Consider the following 21,170-nt stretch of genomic DNA (forward strand, 5'->3'; position numbering starts at 1 on the left):
CTAGCCTAGCCAACTCGTTGAGTATGTTTGTAATGTGCTATTTGGCTCACATGTACATTGTTTTGGGCAAAAGTGTCTGCTAAGTAATAGTAAATGTAAATTTAATCACATTATATGATTAATTTGTTAGCAAAAACAGACAGACTTTCAGCACTGGGCCAATACAGTAATTCATGGCTGAAGGTGAACACTTAATGAGCACGTTGGTTACTATTCCTGTGACTTTCAGGTGAGATCCAGATGGCCTGAAGATAAGGTAGGACAACTGTTCTCAGGCCTATGGCTTCTGGGAAAAGCCTCCTGACTGAGATAAGCTGTCAGGCCTTCGGTGGCTAACGCTGTGCCAGGTGCTGATAGCTGGACTCGTCTGCTTGATTTTCTGATCGCAGGGACACTGGATCAGTCTAAATTGAAACAAACACCCCCTGAGCTGTGGGACCCAGCCTGGAGAGTGATGGACATGCTTTTCTGAGATTTTAAGTCTTCAGGCAGACAGCACTAGCCGACAGTAAAAGACCTGCACGACCTGCACAAAAAGGCAATGACCGTCGCAGACACTGGATATTCTCGCAGATTCTGACAGGAGCATAAACGGTGCTGCTTTGTACTGGAAGCCCAGCGCTGACAGAGGCTCTGGCATTCCAGGCTCGTCGGCGTGGGTGCTGCAACACAGGCTTTCTGGCAGTTTCCACGCTCTGGGCCACTAAGCCTCACGTGAGCCGGTGCTCTCAAAGCGTCATTGTTTGTTTTCTAGATAATCAGCAGGCACTCTGAATACGGGGTGTCATTTTCTCATTCTGACAATGGCCCAGAGCACTCCTGGGATTGGGACGTGTCACAGAGACACAGCGTCGGTCCTCTGTCTGGGATGAGAGATAACGGCTCTCCCAGCTGACGGGCTTGTCGGGATCCCTGAGAGCCACAGGCCACCCTTTCATTTGGCAATTAGATGAGTCTGCGCTTGCTTCAGCAGATATAAAACAGCTCCCTACCAGGGGATGATGGCATGCATCAGCCAGCAGGGGGCCAGGAACTTCTGCATGCGCCAAGTACTACTGAGCAATAGTCAATTTGACACTTCAAAAACCACAGAGTGTCATGTCTTACGGTCTTGCAGAAATCCCCTCCTCCCCAGCCCCATGTTTTACAGCAATGTGTGTAATATGTGTGTGTCAGTAGGAAAAATATGCACCACTTGGGGGTGTGGAAGAGTAACTGTAAATTTAATCAAATTTAAAGGCAAGATTCCTAAGGGAATTCCTTTGGTGACCCTGATGTTCAGTGTAAATGCAGCTCTGCTAATATGTGAAGTTCTAAAAACACAAAGTGGCTCATACACAGTTGTTATATAAGGACGCGCCATCAGTATAATGCAAGTCTCACGTCAGCTTGTATGTGATTTCACCCCCAAATGCTGTTCCAGGGGAACACACCAGAACGCATTAGTCTGCAGAGTAACACACCTAAATGCCCCAGTCCAAAAAGGAACACACCAGAACACGCTACTCTAAAAGGAACACAACAGTCCAAAGAGGAACACACTAGAACATGCTAGTCTACAAAAGAACACACCAGACCACAGAGGAACACACCTAAACACGCAGTCCACAGAGGAAAACACAGGGGTGCAGTCCAAGAGAGACTGCGAAGTGAGCCCCACGATCTGAGCAAGATCAACAGGGTTCAGACCAACTAGGCCATCTACAGGAAAAGAGTTAAACTTCAAATTTCTATGAACCAACAGAGCAGGGTCCTGCAATGCTGAGGTAATTCAGCTTGGCTAACTCTCCCTGCCCAGTGCATATACAGCCTTCCCAGTGCCAAGATGCTCCCTTTGAAACCCATAATCCTTTTTCGGGCAATTACAAATGCGTCTGCCACTGCTAATTTGGGTAAATGAAACGGTACCACCAACCGATTACTGCTCCTTGTCTCAGGTCGGGCACAATAACTCGCAAAAACATGCACATTATTCCTAAACACAGTAGACACAAATGCACAGCCAGGGACGGGCTTCTAAAGACTCAACAAAAATGAAGGGGATGCGGATTCAGTCTGGCACATTCCTGCCACAAGATAAGATGGCATTTAGGCTTTTTCAGAAGATTAATGCTGTAAGTGTTTTGCAACTTAATATTAGGGATACTATAGGCATAATACAAGACACAGGCATATTGTATTTTATTTTAGGGCGTGGACAGAAAATGCTTATATCGTTACCAAACGACAAAAGAGTATGGACTGCTTTCCTGCAAGACAGGAAATCGGCTATACGTGTGACCTTATGAGTCTCACTTGGCCATTGGGCGAAAACAAAACATCAGAACTTTATGTGGAATGTGAAGCAGAAATTAGGTGAGGAAACTGCAGGCTATTTGGAGAAAAGACGAGATGAATCTTTATGAGAACAGATGAGGGTAAGTCATTAAAAGGATGTGTCCCTGTGGGTGTCACTGAATCCTGCGATGGGGAGTTAGTCCTCTCGCTGCCACAGGCCTGCCATCACCCTGGCCCTCTTGCATCCTTTTGCAGCCAGCAAAATAAAGTCCATATTCCAGAGAATCCCTGCCATTACATCACCGCAGCCTGAAAATGCCCAGTGAGTCACCGTTTTATCAAAGGTCTGGGAGGTAAAGGCCATTAGTATAGGACTGGATGGTCAATGGGCCAGCTGGACAGACTCAACACCTATGAGGAGCTCGCGAGGAATGCTGTAGGAGGAGTCACACAGCATGTCAAAGGTCACAGCTACGTCCGCAGGCTGCTCTCTGGAACTTTCTCTGCTTAGTGTGAAGAGCTAAGTAACAGATAATGTCTCCACAGATTTATGTATATTTCAGGAAATGCTGTCATTAAAGCCCTTTTCTGGCTGAACTGTAACCTGCTATGAAGATGCATGACACTAAATGAACCCAATATCGAGTATGAATGTTTACTGAAGACTGAAGGTCTAACCACAAAAACTGTTTTTAATGGCCAGGGCTTAAACTGTGCCTGTGTTTTTGAGACTTAAATATCTTATTCCCCCCCCTCTCCCCCATAGCAAAAACAACAGGAATATTCACTAAAATTCCATTATATTATCCAAGTTTACAGAAAAACATAATCCTTCGCTGGAGGTTACACACAGCCTCCAGGCCAGTGGGCCACGCAGCCTGTATCGTTTGGAAAGGACAACACTAGGTAAGGGCCTCCCATACACATTTGTGAGAAAGCCCTTTGTGACCTGGGAGGAAAATGAGACTTCCTGCGAGCAAAAGGCACGTCCTCTACCCACCTCAGGGGTGCACCAGGGTCCCCCTTCCAGACCTGAAATCAATGCCCTTCCCCAGTCATGGACAATGCTCATGGCTCAGATCCAGGCTACCCTGCCTTCTCGCTGCTTTTTAGGGGGAGAAACAGCCCACTGGAAGGTGATCGATAAAGAAAGGGCTGACTGTATGACATCATGGAGTTTTCATGACAGGAATCCAGAGCCTCAAGTTCCATCTTTATTATCACTTTAATGCATTATTGACACATAAACACTTACCTGCCATTAGTCTCCAATTCAGTTACACAGACTGTAACGTCTGTTAACTATTTACCAAGGAAAGATTTAGAGAAAGTCATTCATGCTTTCATCTCTTCACGCTTAGATTATTGTAATTCGTTGTTTGTGGGTTTGGAACAATCATCTACAGACTATTTGCAGCTATTCCAGAATGCAGCTGCTCGTCTTCTCGCGGGAAAGAGAAAATATAATCATATAACCTCAGTACTGGCATCTGTACATTGGTTTCCTGTTCTATTCAGAATTGATTTTTAAATATTGTCACTTGTTTTTAACATGCTGGCACCCCATTATTTGTTGGAACTTAGTAGTAGGTTCAGGAGTCGGGGTGACCGTGCTATTGCGCTGGCAGCTTCAAAGCTGTTGAATATGCTGCCACTGATGGTTATAATGGCACAGTCCTTAGATAACTTTAAGTTTCTGTTAAAAACTTACTTCTTTCATTAGCTCTTAACAAGAGTTGCGGCTCATGAATTGACATTTGACCTTGTTAAGGAAATAAAATAAATTCATTTTCCATACCTGTTTGTCCCATGCAGGGTTACAGGGGCCTATCTCAGTAGCTACAGGCACAAGACAATGAATAACTCAGGACAAGCTAACCCATCACAGGGCACACACCATTCACACCAACGGACAATTTGGTAGCTCCAGTTAACCTCAGCATGTTTTTGGACAGCAGGACGAAGCCAGAGAACCTAGAGGAAACCCCACGACAAGACAGGGAGAACATGCAAACTCCACACACATGGAGCCGGGCGGAGACTTGAACCCTGGTCCCTGGGGTGTGAGGGAGTGTGCTGAGCAACGTGCCAACCCAGAAATAAGATCATTGCCCGCAGTAATATTATAAAAAGAATGCATTTGCCACATCTGCGGGATATGAATCAGCCCAGCCTCTTACAGAAGCCTCACAGACAGCCTCGACCGGCCTGTCCTTCATAGCAGGTACTGTAAGGTCCCTGTGTTGCGTGTAAGTCATACAGAATACACCTTCCCTGCCCACGTGACAGCAGAGACACACCCTGAACGTGTCAGAGTCGCGCTAACGTAACTGCCTGTGACCTTTGAACTCTTCAGAATTTCTTTCACCCATGTGCCTAGACTCTGTCAGAAAGTGCTGCACAATCATTTCCATTCAGGTGGGGGGGGTGGATTGCCGTCTCGGGCAGACAATGCCCTCTTGTCAGAACGCTTCCTGTTCTGCACTGGTTGCAGTGAACCCGGGGCCGTTTCCACAGGCAGACTGTGCGAGTGGATGCTGACGCTCCCACAAGTCACACTCCCGAGTGAGAAGGCAAATAACAATCAGCACCTGCGTCACTCTGCCCTGGGGCCAGAGAAGCTTAGGACAGGAAGGCTGTCAGGGACCAGGGCAGTCATCAGACAAGCATCCCTCAACAAAGGAGACACCAACCCTGAGCAGGCCTGCTGCCTCTGCATATAAACAATGGGCTTTATGAAACACTCATGCGTGATTTTGCAAACTCCTTCTCTCATCCTTATTTGTTACGTCTTAACCATTCACAAGGCCATTTTGTGGTAACACGCCCCTGTATGGGAAGTACATCTATGACTCATTTGACAAATTAATTACATATAGGATAGATACAAATATGCTATTCAACGTTAGAAAGTTTATACCAGAAATGCAAAATATCTGTAAGCACATTTTGAGAAACTGCACGATATTTTACTTAATGGTTTTGAAGTTAAAGGACAGTGCTGAAATCTCAGTGGGACTCTGTATGAAGAGGCCAGTGTGCTTTGCAAATCTCTCTCTGTCACACTCATACACTACTCACACTGTCACTACAAATACAGGATGCCTCTGAGCTGCCGTGGTCTCACCATGGAAACAAGGTCTCCTGGACCACAGAGGGGCCAGCACAGAGAGAGAGATTCATCTCAGAAAGATTCATCCTGGTGACATTCAGGGACAAAACCAGTTTTAAAAGAAAGGAAGCCAAAATAGTCCTCTTTCTTCTGGTCAAACTATCCGTAACTACTGAGAAGAACATTAATGTTTATGTGGGTAAACAAGTCTGCCACTGAATGCCTGACGTACTTGTTGGCTTTAAGATTGCAGACTCCAGGACAGCCAGCATCCCTCTGAAGTGGCGGTCACAATATGCATCAGAGCAGATAATCTCCACAAAATTGAAGTTGTAAATCTCAGGGGAAGGGGTCACTGATGAGATCAGAGGCCAGACTCAGTTTACAGTTAGACATTTTGGCTGGTGATTCCTCAAAGTCTGTTCGGCGTGGATGCCATTACTTGAATACATGGTGGATTGGCTGTGCTCTGGACCTGGTAGTGGGGGGGGGGGGTGGGGGTGGCAAGCAGTGAACGGGGACACAAATGAGACAAACACCTTTTAAACACTGCTTTTTTAAATACAGCTGCAACACATCACTGCTATTGAACAAGGGGTACAGAGCCAGCTAAAGGGAGGCTATCCTTCTTAACAGGTGAATGTCGCAGCATCAATAAGGGAGTCGGAGAGCCTGTTTGGGTCAGAGTGAGGGGAATGAGATGGGCCACCTATAAAATGAACACAGCTTCCTCAGAATGAAGCCCAATAAAACAGTTTCTGGTGAACGTCACATGGCTTCTGACAAACAGCAGCATATGGATAAATGACAGTACATAAAAATAGATCCTGTTCAATATGTGCATGTTTTATGATGATTTTACTTACTGCCAAAATAAGGTAGCTTTTTACTACGTGAATGATTCTCGTGCAGGAACAGTGCAGTAACCGAGAATGTATACATTGTGTCACCTTGCAAGTGTACATAATAATGATAACGCCTGTGTTATCTTGGGGTCTTAATAAGCTCCATTTTTTCAAGATGACCTCACTCTGCTTACAAAGGAACTGTTTGTCATTCAAGTGTCAAATGGAGTCACATTCCACTGCCGTTAACTTCAGAAAACATAATGACTGTCAGGCTCTTCCTCATGAGGGTGTTAACTAACCTCTAAATGTGCAGTGCAATCATAGATAAGGTATTTTAAAGTTTACGGTGAAAACTGTAAGATGTTGGCAGATGTTATGTTCAGCAAAGGACAACGAAAACAAACCAGCTGTCCCTTGAAACTTTTGCCTGGCCAGCAAGACTGACAGTGGCACAGAATATTATCAGCTACTGGGGACTTTCTATGGATTCATGCAGTATGAATGAAAAAGGGTGACTGCTACACATTCCTAATGGGCCTTAAGATTACATGTAGACTTGTCTCGGCCGTTTAGTTGGCCTGAACTTCCCAGAAGTTAATGTCGTCCTTTACAACATACACACACACACAGCCACTGTGTACACCTTTGCGGTTTGACGTGCAACTAGGCTGTTCGCTCCGCCCTGGGTAATCAACTACTGTTCCCGGTTTTCCCACATGGCACCTGCAGCCAGGGGGGGATGTCACAAAAGCATCAGGTGTTGCTACTGTTTGTTAACTGATTGATGATGACCCTCTGCTGCTTTGCTGCATAGCCACAGACACTGGCCACAGACATGATCGGAATCATAAGACACACAACAGGCTGGCTGCATTCCTGGGACAATGCTGTGTTCTTAAGTCTGATAACAGGTTTCTGCTAAAAAAAAAAAAATTCTTCGGTTAATCTTTTTTTTAATTCCCAGTTTATTTTCTTCCCCATCCCCAGATCTTGATTACCCACAATTCTGTTTTCTGAGAAAACAGGCAAGTGTTATCATAATGACATGACTGTTATTACTGCCTCGCTATCACTAAAAGCCAAACTGCTTATGCCCCCCCTCCCTCAGCAGCTCTTCCACCATTGCCAGTCCCAAAAGTATTCCAGTGATGTCCCGGGTGGTCGCTAGCGCGTTACACTGTCTGCTTCTGAGCACTGACGGATCGGTTCACCCATCTCGCCAGCTGTGGGCTGGGCTGACCTCACCTCTCCTCAATGCTACCGGACGTTCCAGTAAAAAAGACCAAAAATAGGACTGGACCAGAAAACAACTGAACCATACCTCACAGATAACGTCATGTGAATGACGTGAACCCAGTGTGACCACCAGAAACTGGTCAGAATCAGAGGGTTTATAAGAGGGTCTCAAGGAATTAAATTAACTTCGGTGTGCCTGTTGTCTTCTGCTGTGGAATGGGGGGGGGATCACTTCCAACAATAACAGTGACGAAAACAATAGAGAGCTGATACTTCCCTGAGTCGGCCCTCAGCATGCAGGACACAGACCCCTCAGACAAAGAGGACCTTCATGGTGAAATCGAGCGTGGTAGCGCACAGTGTAGAGAATGGGCGGCTTGTTCAGAGGCCTTCAGCACTGAATCCGCCACCATCCCCAGTGCATTTTAAACACCGACACAAACAGCGCATGTAGGAATCCTGAGCAGTATGGGCAAAATCACAGGAGATCCTGATCGCTACTCCACACCGCCATTCTGCATCCGTATCTGTTGATGCCAAGTCTCATTTACTTAAAGACATCATGGAGGTCAAAAGGCTTCGGAATTGCTGTCATATTCATCAGCAAATTGGCCTGAATCTCCAGCAACCTCTCAGAGTCCCAGGCGAGCTTCATAATCAATTCTCATTTTATTACCAAAGCATATTCACCTGATAGAGATCTTAAGGGCCACTAGGGGATCATTTTTATGAGACACAGATATTTAGCATGGAGGTCTACCGGCGTGAACATAAAGAGGCACACAGCACCACAGTGCAGATGAAACCACAGTCATAATCAGCATCGTCCACACCAAGTTCAGCCTGTATTTGGCTGCTATCAGGCAAGAAATTCCATAATGATTACTGTCAGTTGGAAAAAGGGAAATAGCACAGTAACGTACCCGGGGGCACTTGTACAGTGGAATAACGTGCCATATAACAAGAGAACACACTGAATGAACAGCTGTTCCAAAACACCATACCCCGGGGAAGCGGGACACGCCTGGGTCCGGCTGAAAGAGTAATACTGGATGCTTCAGCTCCCAGACCCGGCCAGCTTGGAGCCTGCATTTTATCTCTGCAGACACGTGCCCAGCCTGCGTGGTGACCGACAGCACCCGAGCTGATAAGGGCATCCTGTTTCCTCTTCTCTCTGGCATTTCACACCATACAACTGACCGGTTCACCAGTGTCCCCCTCCCCGATTATTAACGTGGTCCTGCTCTCCGGCATGGGCTTATCTCCAGTAAATAAACAGGTATGCTGCAGGCAGGGTGGTTGATAACACTGCTCCCCCCACCACACACACACACACACACACACAAAACAAGGTTTACTCTGTGAAGACAAGAGCAAGCAGATCCAGCGGCTCATGATGCGTGGGAGATGGGGGGGGGGGGGGGGGGGGACAGAAGATGAATGGGTCTATTTCCCGCAGGCGGCATGTCAGAGAGCAAGGGAAAGGAGTCCACGATGCAGGGAACGATCCAGAAGGTGGCACAGAGCACTGCTGTCTGAGGCTCTATGACTGTGAGACAATCTGAAGGAACCGTCTCCTCCTAAAACAAATTTGAGCTTAAATGGTACCATGATACCCTTTTCTCATGCTTTCAGGTTCCAAATACGTCAGAGGGAGAGGCTTAGTGCTATTAGCTTAAATTACAGCACACAAACTGCTCAAAAGCAAGTTAGCAGGGAATTTCCTGACGACTGACTACTAGAGTCTTAGAAAAGACTTATTAATTCAAATTTTTTTGAAGTCTGAACAGGGTACTATGAACGTAGAAACAGGACCTTGAAACATCACGGTACGAGGAACATCACAGAACATCACAGTAAACAGAGGCAGTTCTCATGATCTCATACGGACAGAAAGGCAGACCTGGTTCCGGTTCCTCAACCCGGCCCTCCTGGTTCCCCATGTCCTGGTTCCCTGGCTCTCACTCTCCACCTGCCAGCCGGCTAGTCCATGGAGCGCTTGCACACCCGGCAAGTGACTCCGTGTTAGTGCCGGAGCACCGCAGGCATGGGCCGCCCTGCCAGAGCCAGGGATCACGCCTCCCAGCTGGTGAGCCTGTCACGCCCCACCGGAGGAAGCGAGGGCTCGGCCAATGCAGTGAGTATGGTAATAAAGGGGGAGTGGTCAAATGGAAGGGGGAGAGCTGCTGTTACGACGACGGTTTGCAGAGCACAAGACACCATCCCCCAGGACCTCTGCAAACTTTAGCTGCTGAGGAGGAGTGACCATGGGATATGAGAGAGAGAGAGAGATACGGAGGAGGGAAAAGGAGTCCGAGCACTGGAGAAACTGGATGGGTCTCTCCAATTCACTGTACCCGCCTCGTAAACACACTGATGGCACCTTCATATACCAGCCCACTCAGCAAACTCACATTGTCTTTTGACTCTTGGCTTGCTTCTTTCCTTAATCCAATGACGCCTCTGAAAGAAACACTGTGACAGCACCCGTCCTGCGCTCCTCATCCTGTCAGTACCTGGCTCTTCATCCTCTCGGCGTCCCAGCTTGCACTTCTCATCCTTTCAGTGCCCCACCCCATGCCCCTTATCCTCTCAGCGCCCCACCCCGTGCTCTTCATCTTTTCAGCACTCAACCACACGCTCCTCGTCCTCTCAGTGGCTTACTCCACGCTCCTCATCCTCTCAGCGCCCGACCCCATGCTCCTCATTCTGTCAGTGCCCCATGTTTCTCATCCTCTTGGCAACAGACCCCTCACTCCTCATCCTCTCAGCTCCCACCCTGTGCTTCTAATCCTCACAACACCCCAGCCTGTGCTCCTCATCCTCTCAGCTCCTGCCCCACACTCCTCATCCACTCAGTGCCCCACCCCATGCTTCTCATCCTCAGCACTCCACATCGCACTCCTCATCCTGTCAGTGCCCCACACTTCTCATTCTCTTGGCAACCCACCCCTCGCTCCTCATCCTCTCACTTCCAACCCTGTGCTTCTCATCCTCTCAGGACCTGCCCCATTCTCCACATCCTCACAGCTCCCCGCCCTGTACTCCTCATCCTCTCAACACTTGGCACACACTCATCATCCTCGCTGCACCCTGCCCCCATGCACCTCATCATCACGGCACCCCCTCCATGTGGATCCAGCCCCTGGGTTCCCCCTTCTTCCTGCGACTGGTACGTGACAAAGGTATCAGGGTGCAGATACATTTGGCTGGAGCTGATCTGAGATCAGGAACTGTCACCATGCTGGGACATCTGCATGTTAATCCCAGTGGGTAATGAGAGGATGCGGGGGCAGGGGATGCTGCGGGGATGCTGGGTACTGTGCGGAAGTAACGCAGGATGACAGAAGTGGAATGTAATTGGTAGGGAGGGGGGTCATCGCATTAAATATGGAGGAAAGGGAAGAGGGCCTGTGAAAGCATAGCCCCACTGGGATGCCCAGCCTTATGCCAGGTCACAGCCAGACATAGGGGCTGGAAAAAGCATCCATCTCCAATGGAGGAGATAGGACTCACTCTCTGCCCACAGCAAGGCCTCAGCTTGGGCGACTGACTGTTTTACAGGCGGAAAGGCAAAGAGACAGCTGCCGGGGACAGGCACACTGTTCAGCTTTCATTTCACAGCCGGCCAGTTACTATGGCTGAAGAAGTAACAAGTATAATTTCATACCTCCATTCTTAGAACCACAGCAGATACGTATTTGATATAAATACAGAATAAAAAAGGCGGCAAGGCACACATTCCTGGACAAAAAATGGGTCAAAGCTTAGTGTTCTACAATTTGGATTCGGTTCATTTTTTGCCCAGGAATGTACTCTGTAGCCCCTCAAAGAATCATAATTCTCCTGAAAGATTTTCCAAATATATCCCGCTCCTTAAGCGGAGTTAAGTGATAACTGGTTTAACAATAAGCCATGAAGGGAATGGTACATATCCAACGCTGGGAACCGAACGGCATCCGACCGACCTCCATTACAGGTGTATGCGAGCAATGCTGGGAACTGCATGGCAACGACACTGTGCTCGGCCACATTCACGTTCCACATATGTATGAAGCACGCTGATCCAAAGAGCACATAGTATATTGCTGGCATAGTTGCACTTAATAGGAATGACACTAGAGGGGGACGCTCATGTCTAAACAAATGAATCATGTTACATGAGTGAGTGACTGTCATATTGCCTCACTGTGGACTCCACCACTCAGGAAAACGGTGACATGCGGCAGGAAAAAAAACTCGAAAAAGGTTGAAAAAGATGAAAAAGTCTGAGAAAAGTCTGATTGTGTAACTTTTTTTTTTTAAATACAGTTTTTTAGACACAGATATAAATCATGAATGGATGAACAGCTTCAGCTCAAATAATTCTAACCCTGGTCTTCAGGCACTGAATTCAGAAAGACAGTTACAAGCATTACAAAAGGACACTGCAGCTTCAAAGGCACCTGCACCTGAATTAAATTCAAAACAATTCAACAAATGTTTTCCATCTGAAAGCAAAGAACAGAGAAATTGCCAGATGAACTAATGCGCTCACTTAACAAACAAAAACAAATTTATTTTTGTATAGCGCAGTATCACGACATTACATCGTCTCAAAGCGCTTTACAGCATCCTCACCCAAAGCCCCCAGTGAGTAAGCCATAGGCGACAGTTGCAAGGAAAAAACTCCCTAGAAGGAAGAAACCTTGGGAGGGACCAGACTCAAAGGGGGAGCCCATCCTCCAGGGGCCGGCAGGGAGAGTCAAATAGGAGAGACGGTTAAGTGCCAAGTCACACTGTCCAAATCATAAGATGTGGAAGATGACACACTTAACTATTAACCCTGTTAAGACCAGTGCACAGCCAAATCCCTGTAACATGAATATCCTTAGAATCAAGAGCTTTATCAATTAGGAGACATTTCTTTAACAATTTGAAAAGCCCAAGAGAAAAGCATCAGAATGCTGACACCATCACTAATCACCCCATGTCTATTAGGTACATAACCCAGGAGGATCCACCCACAGACACTTGAACGGGCAGCAATACATGTCCCACAGGAATTGCTGGTTTCAGCTGCTGTGCCTGAATGCAGTCAGGTGTGGAGGGCTGAGATTAGCTGACACACCCAAAATCTGAAGGCTTTATTCGGCTGTTATTCCAGCCTCTCTCAGGCATTTATACCTTTACCTGCAAATACCTCAGGTATGTGATTGATATGAATTACGTGGAAGGCGGTATGGGCTTTTACAGGAACACTACAGTCACTTTTAGACAAGTGTATGAAGACAGCTGTACCAAATCACAAGATAAACAGACCATCTCTTCACTCTGATTAAGGAACCTGCATCAAGGTTCTGCATCAGCAACACCTCTTACTAATTATACTTCCCATCAGCATAGTCTAAAGGCAGAGCTGAACTGCAGAAGTTCTTGTAGTAAACCCTTCTGTGCACTGGGTGGCCCTTTAGCAATTATTGCTCCTTAAGCAGATCCTAAAACAGGAAGCATCAGGTCAGAATCAGCGGAGGCGAGTGTCAGTTCAGGAGCTTCTGCTGGCGTTTAGGCTCTGTGTCTTGTGGGCAAGACACTCCATGTAGAAAGATTGGTCTTCTGGATGGTGACCCACAGTGCAAGGGGATTGGAAGATGGAACGGGGCCCTTTTATGCTTCAGGGTTGAGTTCAGAAGGCACACTGAGCAGCATACAGGATAACCAGAAAACTCTCTAACCTATAGGTTAGAGACAATCTGACACTTTGCTTCTTAATATAGATGAGTGGGGGGATGGGAGGTGGGGCCCTCCCCAAGACCTCCACACTCTCCCTGGTTTCACACTGCGCATGATGAGAGCAGGCCTCTGGGGTCACGTGACGCAAAGTTTGCAGTTCTATAACTAAGACTGTAACAGAACACGCAAAAGGGTGATTGTCAGGAAACGGCCACTAGCAATATATTCACAGAAACCCCATGACACCCTCCCTCGTCATGAGACGTAAGGATACACTAGGAGGGGCCCCTTCATTCATCAGTGTATGCAGGCATCTGGGCAACAAGAAGGAATTATGGGCCTGAGTGGAGAAACAGTAGGATAAACTGTTTCACAACAGCCAGGGTGTCTGAAACTTCAAAATGACACCCTGCACCAACGTGGAACAGGATCCTTCGATCCAGTCATAGCTCAATCTGCTATTTGCACCTTTTTGACATGCGGCACTCTTACCATATTGCATTGTTATACAGACACTTTCTGTGACACAATTTCTTATATATCGTATCAATATTATCTGTCTCCCTTGATCCTGCAGATCAAGTCACTGCAGTAAAATTTCTGTCGCATGCTCCCATAAATCATAAAAGCTTTTTTTCTATAAAAAATCCATGTATGTTTCTCTATCGTGGCCCCGGCTTTCTGCAGAATTAAAAATCAGGCATGCGCCTAAATTACTGCACCACACTGACAAGTTGACATCGCAGCCTGCAAATTTCTGAAGGTGTAAGGTACAGAGTTGAAATCATTTAGTTGTTTTATTTACTGACCAAGCACATTTCATACCTACTGCCAGCATTTGTTTAGCATATCTGAAAATGTGGAATAAAAATTAATTTATCATGAGACCCCCTTGCATACACTTTGATATGCTGCTGGAGGATTTAAACCCCTGAAAGTTGACATGCGCAGTTAGGAATGCTTTCAGACAGTTGACAGGCTCCCAGTATTGCTGCAGACACCATGATAATGCTTCCCGCCTTTAATTACTGCTGGAAATGAGCGCAGGGCCTCAGGAATCCACTTGACAGAGGCTAATTGAGCCACCCCCAGCAAGACTCTGCTTTCTTAACGATGCACCCTGCCCCCCACGTGCTGTTCTGACACCAAGACGAAGCCACTTCATTCACAATGATATCCTAGGGACAGGGGCCCTGCCTTCCTGTCACAATGACCCTCCTCAGCCTCATCCATGAATACCCCAATTCAGCATTTGCTTATTTCTGGCAATCGTTTCTTAGCCTGACAACACAGTTGCTTATCAGATACCAACTTTTCTGTTTGCTCGGCAGAGAATAGCACTTATTTCACTTAATTAAAACTGAAATTGAGAGGTAAACTTTTGTGATGCTTCAGCCAATACCACGTAAACCTGAAGTAAATTCTGATGATGCTACAGCTTTTAAGACAAGATATACCTAAGCTTTACCATTTTAATAAATACAACTTTGATATGTAGATAAGAACACTTTATTCAAGGATGAAATATTTGTATTAAGCTAAAATAATCTCATTTAAACCCATTTTAATTAGGCAATGATACCAAGTGTGTGTATACAGTATTATGGCTGCCAGCTCCGGGATTAAATGAAGCTATATTGGTGTTGCCAAGCCTGATGTATAGCTGCCTCACTTTTCACCCCTTTCTGCGGCACTCAGTTTGATTGCTTCAAGCTTCCTGTTCCTGAGTTTCCCAGTTCTTCACTTTGGTGACGAAAATTCTTTCTCTAGACCTTCTAGACAACGTCATCAAGTCGCGTTTCAGTCATTTGCCCGAAGATATCCCTAAACGCACCATTTTCTCAGTTATCATTTAGCAATAATGTGACTGTTTGAACTGTTCAGGTGACTCAAGATAAGGTCTGTGCATTATTGTGAGACTAAGTATTCAAACTAAAAGAGAGAACAACCAACAATTAAGATATTTAGCTACATAGTGTAGATACATCATGGTTTCCCCATTCCGATCCTCGGGGACCCACAAACAGTCCAAGTTCCCTCTCAGCTTCCGGTAACAAAAATGTGGACTGTCTGGCGAGGAGCTGGGAGGGAGCAAAAACATGGAACGATCATGGGTCCCCGAAGACAGGATTGGGAAATACTGGTATAGAGCACTCACTCCTGCTCTTCCTTCATTACTCCACTCCATTAATTTCAGCACCTTATAATTCTCATGATCAACATTTCATTTTTAAGACTTAATTTTCTGTAACAATGCAACTTCCCACGCCACTTAAAAAATATCTTTCACATTTTATTTATTTCACCTTCATGAAACATCACATTGTTTAGCTAACCAATTAACCAGGTCGACAGCACATCTGAAATCACCCAATACAGGATCGTCTCACTTAACAGACTTAAACAGGTGCAGTCATGCATGCAAAGGTCATTCGTGTAAATTTATACAATAGTTTACCTATGACAATTTCACCAAAATTTATTCTCAAAATAAGAGAGGCTATAGAATGTTTTTAAAGTTTTTTGTTACTATTTGGTTGTGTTAAAATGGATGAGAGAAAAACAGCCCAAAGAGATAACATGCTGAGATAACATGCTAGGTTAATCCCTTCGCTTCCTGTCTGCTTCGCCTAATATCAACAAAGGGAATCCTCTGCTAGAATGAGCAATTCTGCTGCCTGGGAATCCTCCAATAAAGGCACTCGAGTAAGTCGTCACTGAGGAGAATCACGAAGGTCTGGGTACAGAACAACAAATATAGAACAGCACACCAACAGGCCGAGTACATCGTCCCCGTACAGCAGCACGCCGACAGGCCGAGTACATCGTCCCCGTACAACAGCACACCAACAGGCCGAGTACATCGTCCCTGTACAACAGCACACCAACAGGCCGAGTACATCGTCCCTGTACAGCAGCACACCAACAGGCCGAGTACATCGTCCCCGTACAGCAGCACGCCAACAGGCCGAGTACATCGTCCCTGTACAGCAGCACACCAACAGGCCGAGTACATCGTCCCTGTACAGCAGCAAGCCGACAGGCTGAGTACATCATCCCTGTACAGCAGCACGCCAACAGGCCGAGTACATCGTCCCTGTACAGCAGCAAGCCGACAGGCTGAGTACATCATCCCTGTACAGCAGCACACCAACAGGCCGAGTACATCGTCCCCGTACAGCAGCAAGCCGACAGGCTGAGTACATCATCCCTGTACAGCAGCACACCAACAAGCCGAGTACATCGTCCCCGTACAGCAGCACACCAACAGGCCAAGTACATCGTCCCTGTACAACAGCACACCAACAGGCTGAGTACATCGTCCCCGTACAACAGCACACCTACAGGCCGAATACATCGTCCCCGTACAACAGCACACCTACAGGCCGAATACATCGTCCCCGTACAACAGCACACCTACAGGCCGAATACATCGTCCCCGTACAACAGCACACCTACAGGCCGAGTACATCGTCCCTGTACAGCAGCACACAGACAGTCACCCACCGACCGTTACCCACAAGTGTATAGTGAGTGTGGATATAAATCACATGTGATCTGTGTGACAGGGGTGGAATGCCTGTAAAGGACGGCAAGATACAGCACAGATGTTGCAGAATGTGCAGATGGATTATGCGTTAGTGTAGATCCATGTCATTCTACAACTGACACATACTGCAGTTCCTGAGCTGAGTTTAAAACAGACCACAATGAAACAAAAACCAAATTACTCCAAGCTCTACAACGAGTTTGTTTGATGGATAAACTTTGATGAACTATGCCACCTAGTGGTTGTGTATTGAACTGCTTTTTTTACAAAAAAAATGTTCATGCTGTAGTTATAATTGTGTGTGGCATGAAGGCTCAGCTGTTAGAACTGTTGTCTCACACGCCCTGGGGTGGGGTTCACATCCCACTTCTATTTTTTATGTTGGAGCTGGTGTTCTCCCTCCATATCATGAACGTGTCCTACCCACAGAATAAAGACAAGCTATCTCTAAAACTGGCCTGTGATGGACTGGCATCCAATCCAGGATGTTCCCTTCCCTGTGCCCTGTGATGGACTGGCATCCCGTCCAGGATGTTCCCTTCCCTGTGCCCTGTGATGGACTGGCATCCCATCCAGGGTGTCCCTTCCCTGTGCCCTGTGATGAACTGGCATCCCATCCAGGGTGTCCCCTTCCCTGTGCCCTATGATGGACTGGCATCGAATCCAGGGTGTCCCCTTCCCTGTGCCCTGTGATGGACTGGCATCCTGCCCAGGGTGGACCCCAGCCATGTGTCCAGTGCAGCCTGAGATAGGATCAAGGCCTTCAGCAGGATAAGCAGTTGATAGATAGATAGATGTGTTATGTATTAAAACACAAGAAAGTATCCTTTTTTTAAAGATCATATTCAAATGATATAATATGTCATGGGGGCGGCACGGTGGTGCAGTGGTTAGCACTGTTGCCTCACACCTCTGGGACCCGGGGTCGAGTCTCCGTCTGGGTTACATGTGTGTGGAGTTTGCATGTTCTCCCCATGTCATCGTGGGGATTCCTCCGGGTACTCCGGTTTCCCCCCACAGTCCAAAAACATGCTGATGCTAATTTCACTTGCTAAATTGCCCGTAGGTGTGCATGTGTGAGTGAATGGTGTGTGAGTGTGCCCTGCGATGGGTTGGCCCCCCATCCTGGGTTGTTCCCTGCCTCGTGCCCATTTGCCTGGCGATTGGAAGAAGACTTGGCATCGGCATTGGCTTGTCATCTTCCTTGCTCTCCAGTAATTTCCCAAATCTTATGATTGGGACAATGTGACTTGGCGCTTCCCCATCTCTGGCACTTAACCATCTCTCTATTTGACTATCCCTGCCGGCCCCTGGAGGATGGGCTCCCCCTTTGAGTCCGGTCCCTCCCAAGGTTTCTTCCTTCTAGGGAGTTTTTCCTTGCCACTGTCGCCTATGGCTTACTCACTGGGGGCTTTGGTTGAGGATGCTGTAAAGCGCTTTGAGACTATGGAAGATTATAAGCACAAAAATTCAAATGGCAATTCATTTTGCAATTGTCAATTCAATATTCAACCAGAGCATGCATTTGTCATTTCAATATTTAATCTGTGCATGTAATTTGAAAATATATTTTGCAATCGGCAATTCAATGTGCAAAGTGCCTATGAAATCCTTAATTAATTTCATAATGTTTTGAATAAAAAATAGAATGACAATTCACTGAATTGCATTTCGTTTTGCCATGGGCTTTTTGCCTCTTTATTCAAATGGCAATTCATTTAGCAATTGTCAATTCAATATTCAATCAGAGCATGCATTTGTCATTTCAATATTTAATCTGTGCATGTAATTTGAAAATACATTCTGCAATCGGCATTTCAATGTGCAAAGTGCTTATGAAATCCTTAATTCATTTAAAAATATTTTGAATAACAAATAGAATAACAAATCACTGAATTGCATTTCGTATTACCATGGGCTTTTTGCCTCTTTATTCAAATGGCAATGGCGTCCCCGGGAATTGCATTGCATGTTGGGGAGAAAACTCAATTTGCAATTCCCAACTGTCAGACCGCTCATCAAGGTGGACCTTCATTAACGACGTCACTTCCTTGTTTAGGGCCTCGCTACCATTCAACGGATTTGTTCGTTTAGTTAGAATGAGTAAACCCATCAGCAGTAGATGCGTTTGATAGGTTGTTTGTGTTGTCACAGACGGTAGAGGAACTTACAATCTTAACTGGACTTGATATGAGAAGGGTGCAAACTAATGTAGCTCAGGCGTTACATCAAGTCACGCAGTTGGTTACCCTCTGTGACAACACAAACAACCTATCAAACGCATCTACTGCTGATACCCGATTAATTTCCATGTCATCTGCTAAGGCAGAAATATTTACTGCAAGCTCTTCTGCCGCCATTACTCATTCTAACTTTTTTTTTTTTTTACGTTTTAAAGAACTTTATTTAGAGCAAAACAATTACAAACTCAAACAAACAGTTACTTATAAAAGTCTACATAACAATATATCACACCTCCTGTGGTAAAAGCATGTTATTGCAATGATATAATCAGCATGTTACAATCAAATAAGGAAAAGTGCAACTAGTTATAATTATTACAAATAATAAAAATAATAATAAAAAAATAAAAAAAAATAATAAAGAAGATAAAGGGGGTTTACTCATTCTAACTAAACGAACAAATCCGTTGAATGGTAGCGAGGCCCTAAACAAGGAAGTGACGTCGTTAATGAAGGTCCACCTTGATGAGCGGTCTGACAGTTGGGAATTGCAAATTGAGTTTTCTCCCCAACATGCAATGCAATTCCCGGGGACGCCATTGCCATTTGAATAAAGAGGCAAAAAGCCCATGGTAATACGAAATGCAATTCAGTGATTTGTTATTCTATTTGTTATTCAAAATATTTTTAAATGAATTAAGGATTTCATAAGCACTTTGCACATTGAAATGCCGATTGCAGAATGTATTTTCAAATTACATGCACAGATTAAATATTGAAATGACAAATGCATGCTCTGATTGAATATTGAATTGACAATTGCCAAATGAATTGCCATTTGAATAAAGAGGCAAAAAGCCCATGGCAAAACGAAATGCAATTCAGTGAATTGTCATTCTATTTTTTATTCAAAACATTATGAAATTAATTAAGGATTTCATAGGCACTTTGCACATTGAATTGCCGATTGCAAAATATATTTTCAAATTACATGCACAGATTAAATATTGAAATGACAAATGCATGCTCTGGTTGAATATTGAATTGACAATTGCAAAATGAATTGCCATTTGAATTTTTGTGCTTATAATCTTCCATATGAGACAATGTAATGTTGTGATAATGCGCTATATAAAAATAAATTTGTTTGTTTGTTGTTTGTTGCTTCCGGGATAGGCTCCGGACCCCCGCGACCCAGTAGGATAAGCGGTTTGGAAAATGGATGGATGGATGGATAATATGTCATTATTAAACATCCATCTCCTCCATTTTTCTACACCCGCCTGTCCTATGGAGAATCGTGGTGGTCCAGAGTTTATCCTGGAAGCTACAGGCAAAAGGCCAGGGAAAAAAATAATCAGGGAATAACCCAGGATGGAGCACCAACCCACCACAGGGCACACTCACTATTCACACCTATGGGCAATTTGGCAACTCCAATTCACCTCAGCATGTTTCTGGACTGTGTAGGGAAACTAGAGAACCTGGAGGAAACCTGGGACATGGAAAGAACACACAAACTACACACAGACTGGGAGCCAAGGTGGAGACTTGAACCCAGGACCCAGAGGTGTGAGGCAACAGTGGTAACCAATGCACCACAATGCCACCCCTTTTTATTAAACAATGTTGTGTGATACTATGCATTTTGTGTTTTCAGAGAAGGTGACACTCGTACACTTGACGGCTTTGGCTGGTCACAGTCCCTGTACCTGTCAGGCTGTGTGGCCGGTTATCCGCCAACTCGCAGATGGCCCCTGTGGTGACGGTCTTCTTCATGCGGCAGGCGACGGCCGCTGCCCCGAGGCCTGGCTTGGCCAGAGCGTCATCACTGCTTGCTCTCTTCAGCTGCCAGTCCACATCAAGAATCATCATCACACCTCAAACATCACTTTCTGTCACGGACGCTTCTGAACCAATCCCGAAGGCTCTTCAGCGTGAAGTTGTTTGAAGGCTTGGCTCATTGTGTGGCTCACAGCCAGATGAAATTAGACATTTTCATCTTTTAATACTAGCAGGCTGTGAGTGGGATGGAAGAACATCCTCCTTGCTTCACTGGAGATGACCTTGTTCCTAAAAATGTTAACCCCTACACAGCAGCAGTGCTTACCAAACTATGCATTTGCCCCCTGTTGGCCACAAATGGTCACTACAGAAAATATTAAATAAACATTCCTTATTTAGGAGATACTGAAGCAGCATGCATCTTCTGATTGTACTTGCTAGCTATCATCAATGTTATATGCAATCAT

General features: G+C 45.7%; 1 protein-coding gene across 5 annotated transcripts in view; it reads right to left on the reverse strand.

The window, feature by feature from the left end:
- The window catches only part of specc1 (sperm antigen with calponin homology and coiled-coil domains 1), a 62,839-nt gene that overhangs the window by 26,716 nt on the left and 14,953 nt on the right, over positions 1-21,170 (reverse strand). For 4 of the 5 annotated variants that reach the window (XM_049016784.1, XM_049016785.1, XM_049016782.1 and 1 more), the window contains exon 3: positions 20,631-20,766. In XM_049016784.1, the coding sequence (XP_048872741.1) occupies positions 20,631-20,766 (136 nt within the window). Of the gene's footprint in view, positions 1-9,376; positions 10,005-20,630; positions 20,767-21,170 lie in introns of those variants that run through there. The other variant, XM_049016786.1, reaches the window with a different exon arrangement.

This window comes from Brienomyrus brachyistius, chromosome 6 (genome assembly GCF_023856365.1).
Source record: "Brienomyrus brachyistius isolate T26 chromosome 6, BBRACH_0.4, whole genome shotgun sequence".
NCBI lineage: Eukaryota > Metazoa > Chordata > Actinopteri > Osteoglossiformes > Mormyridae > Brienomyrus > Brienomyrus brachyistius.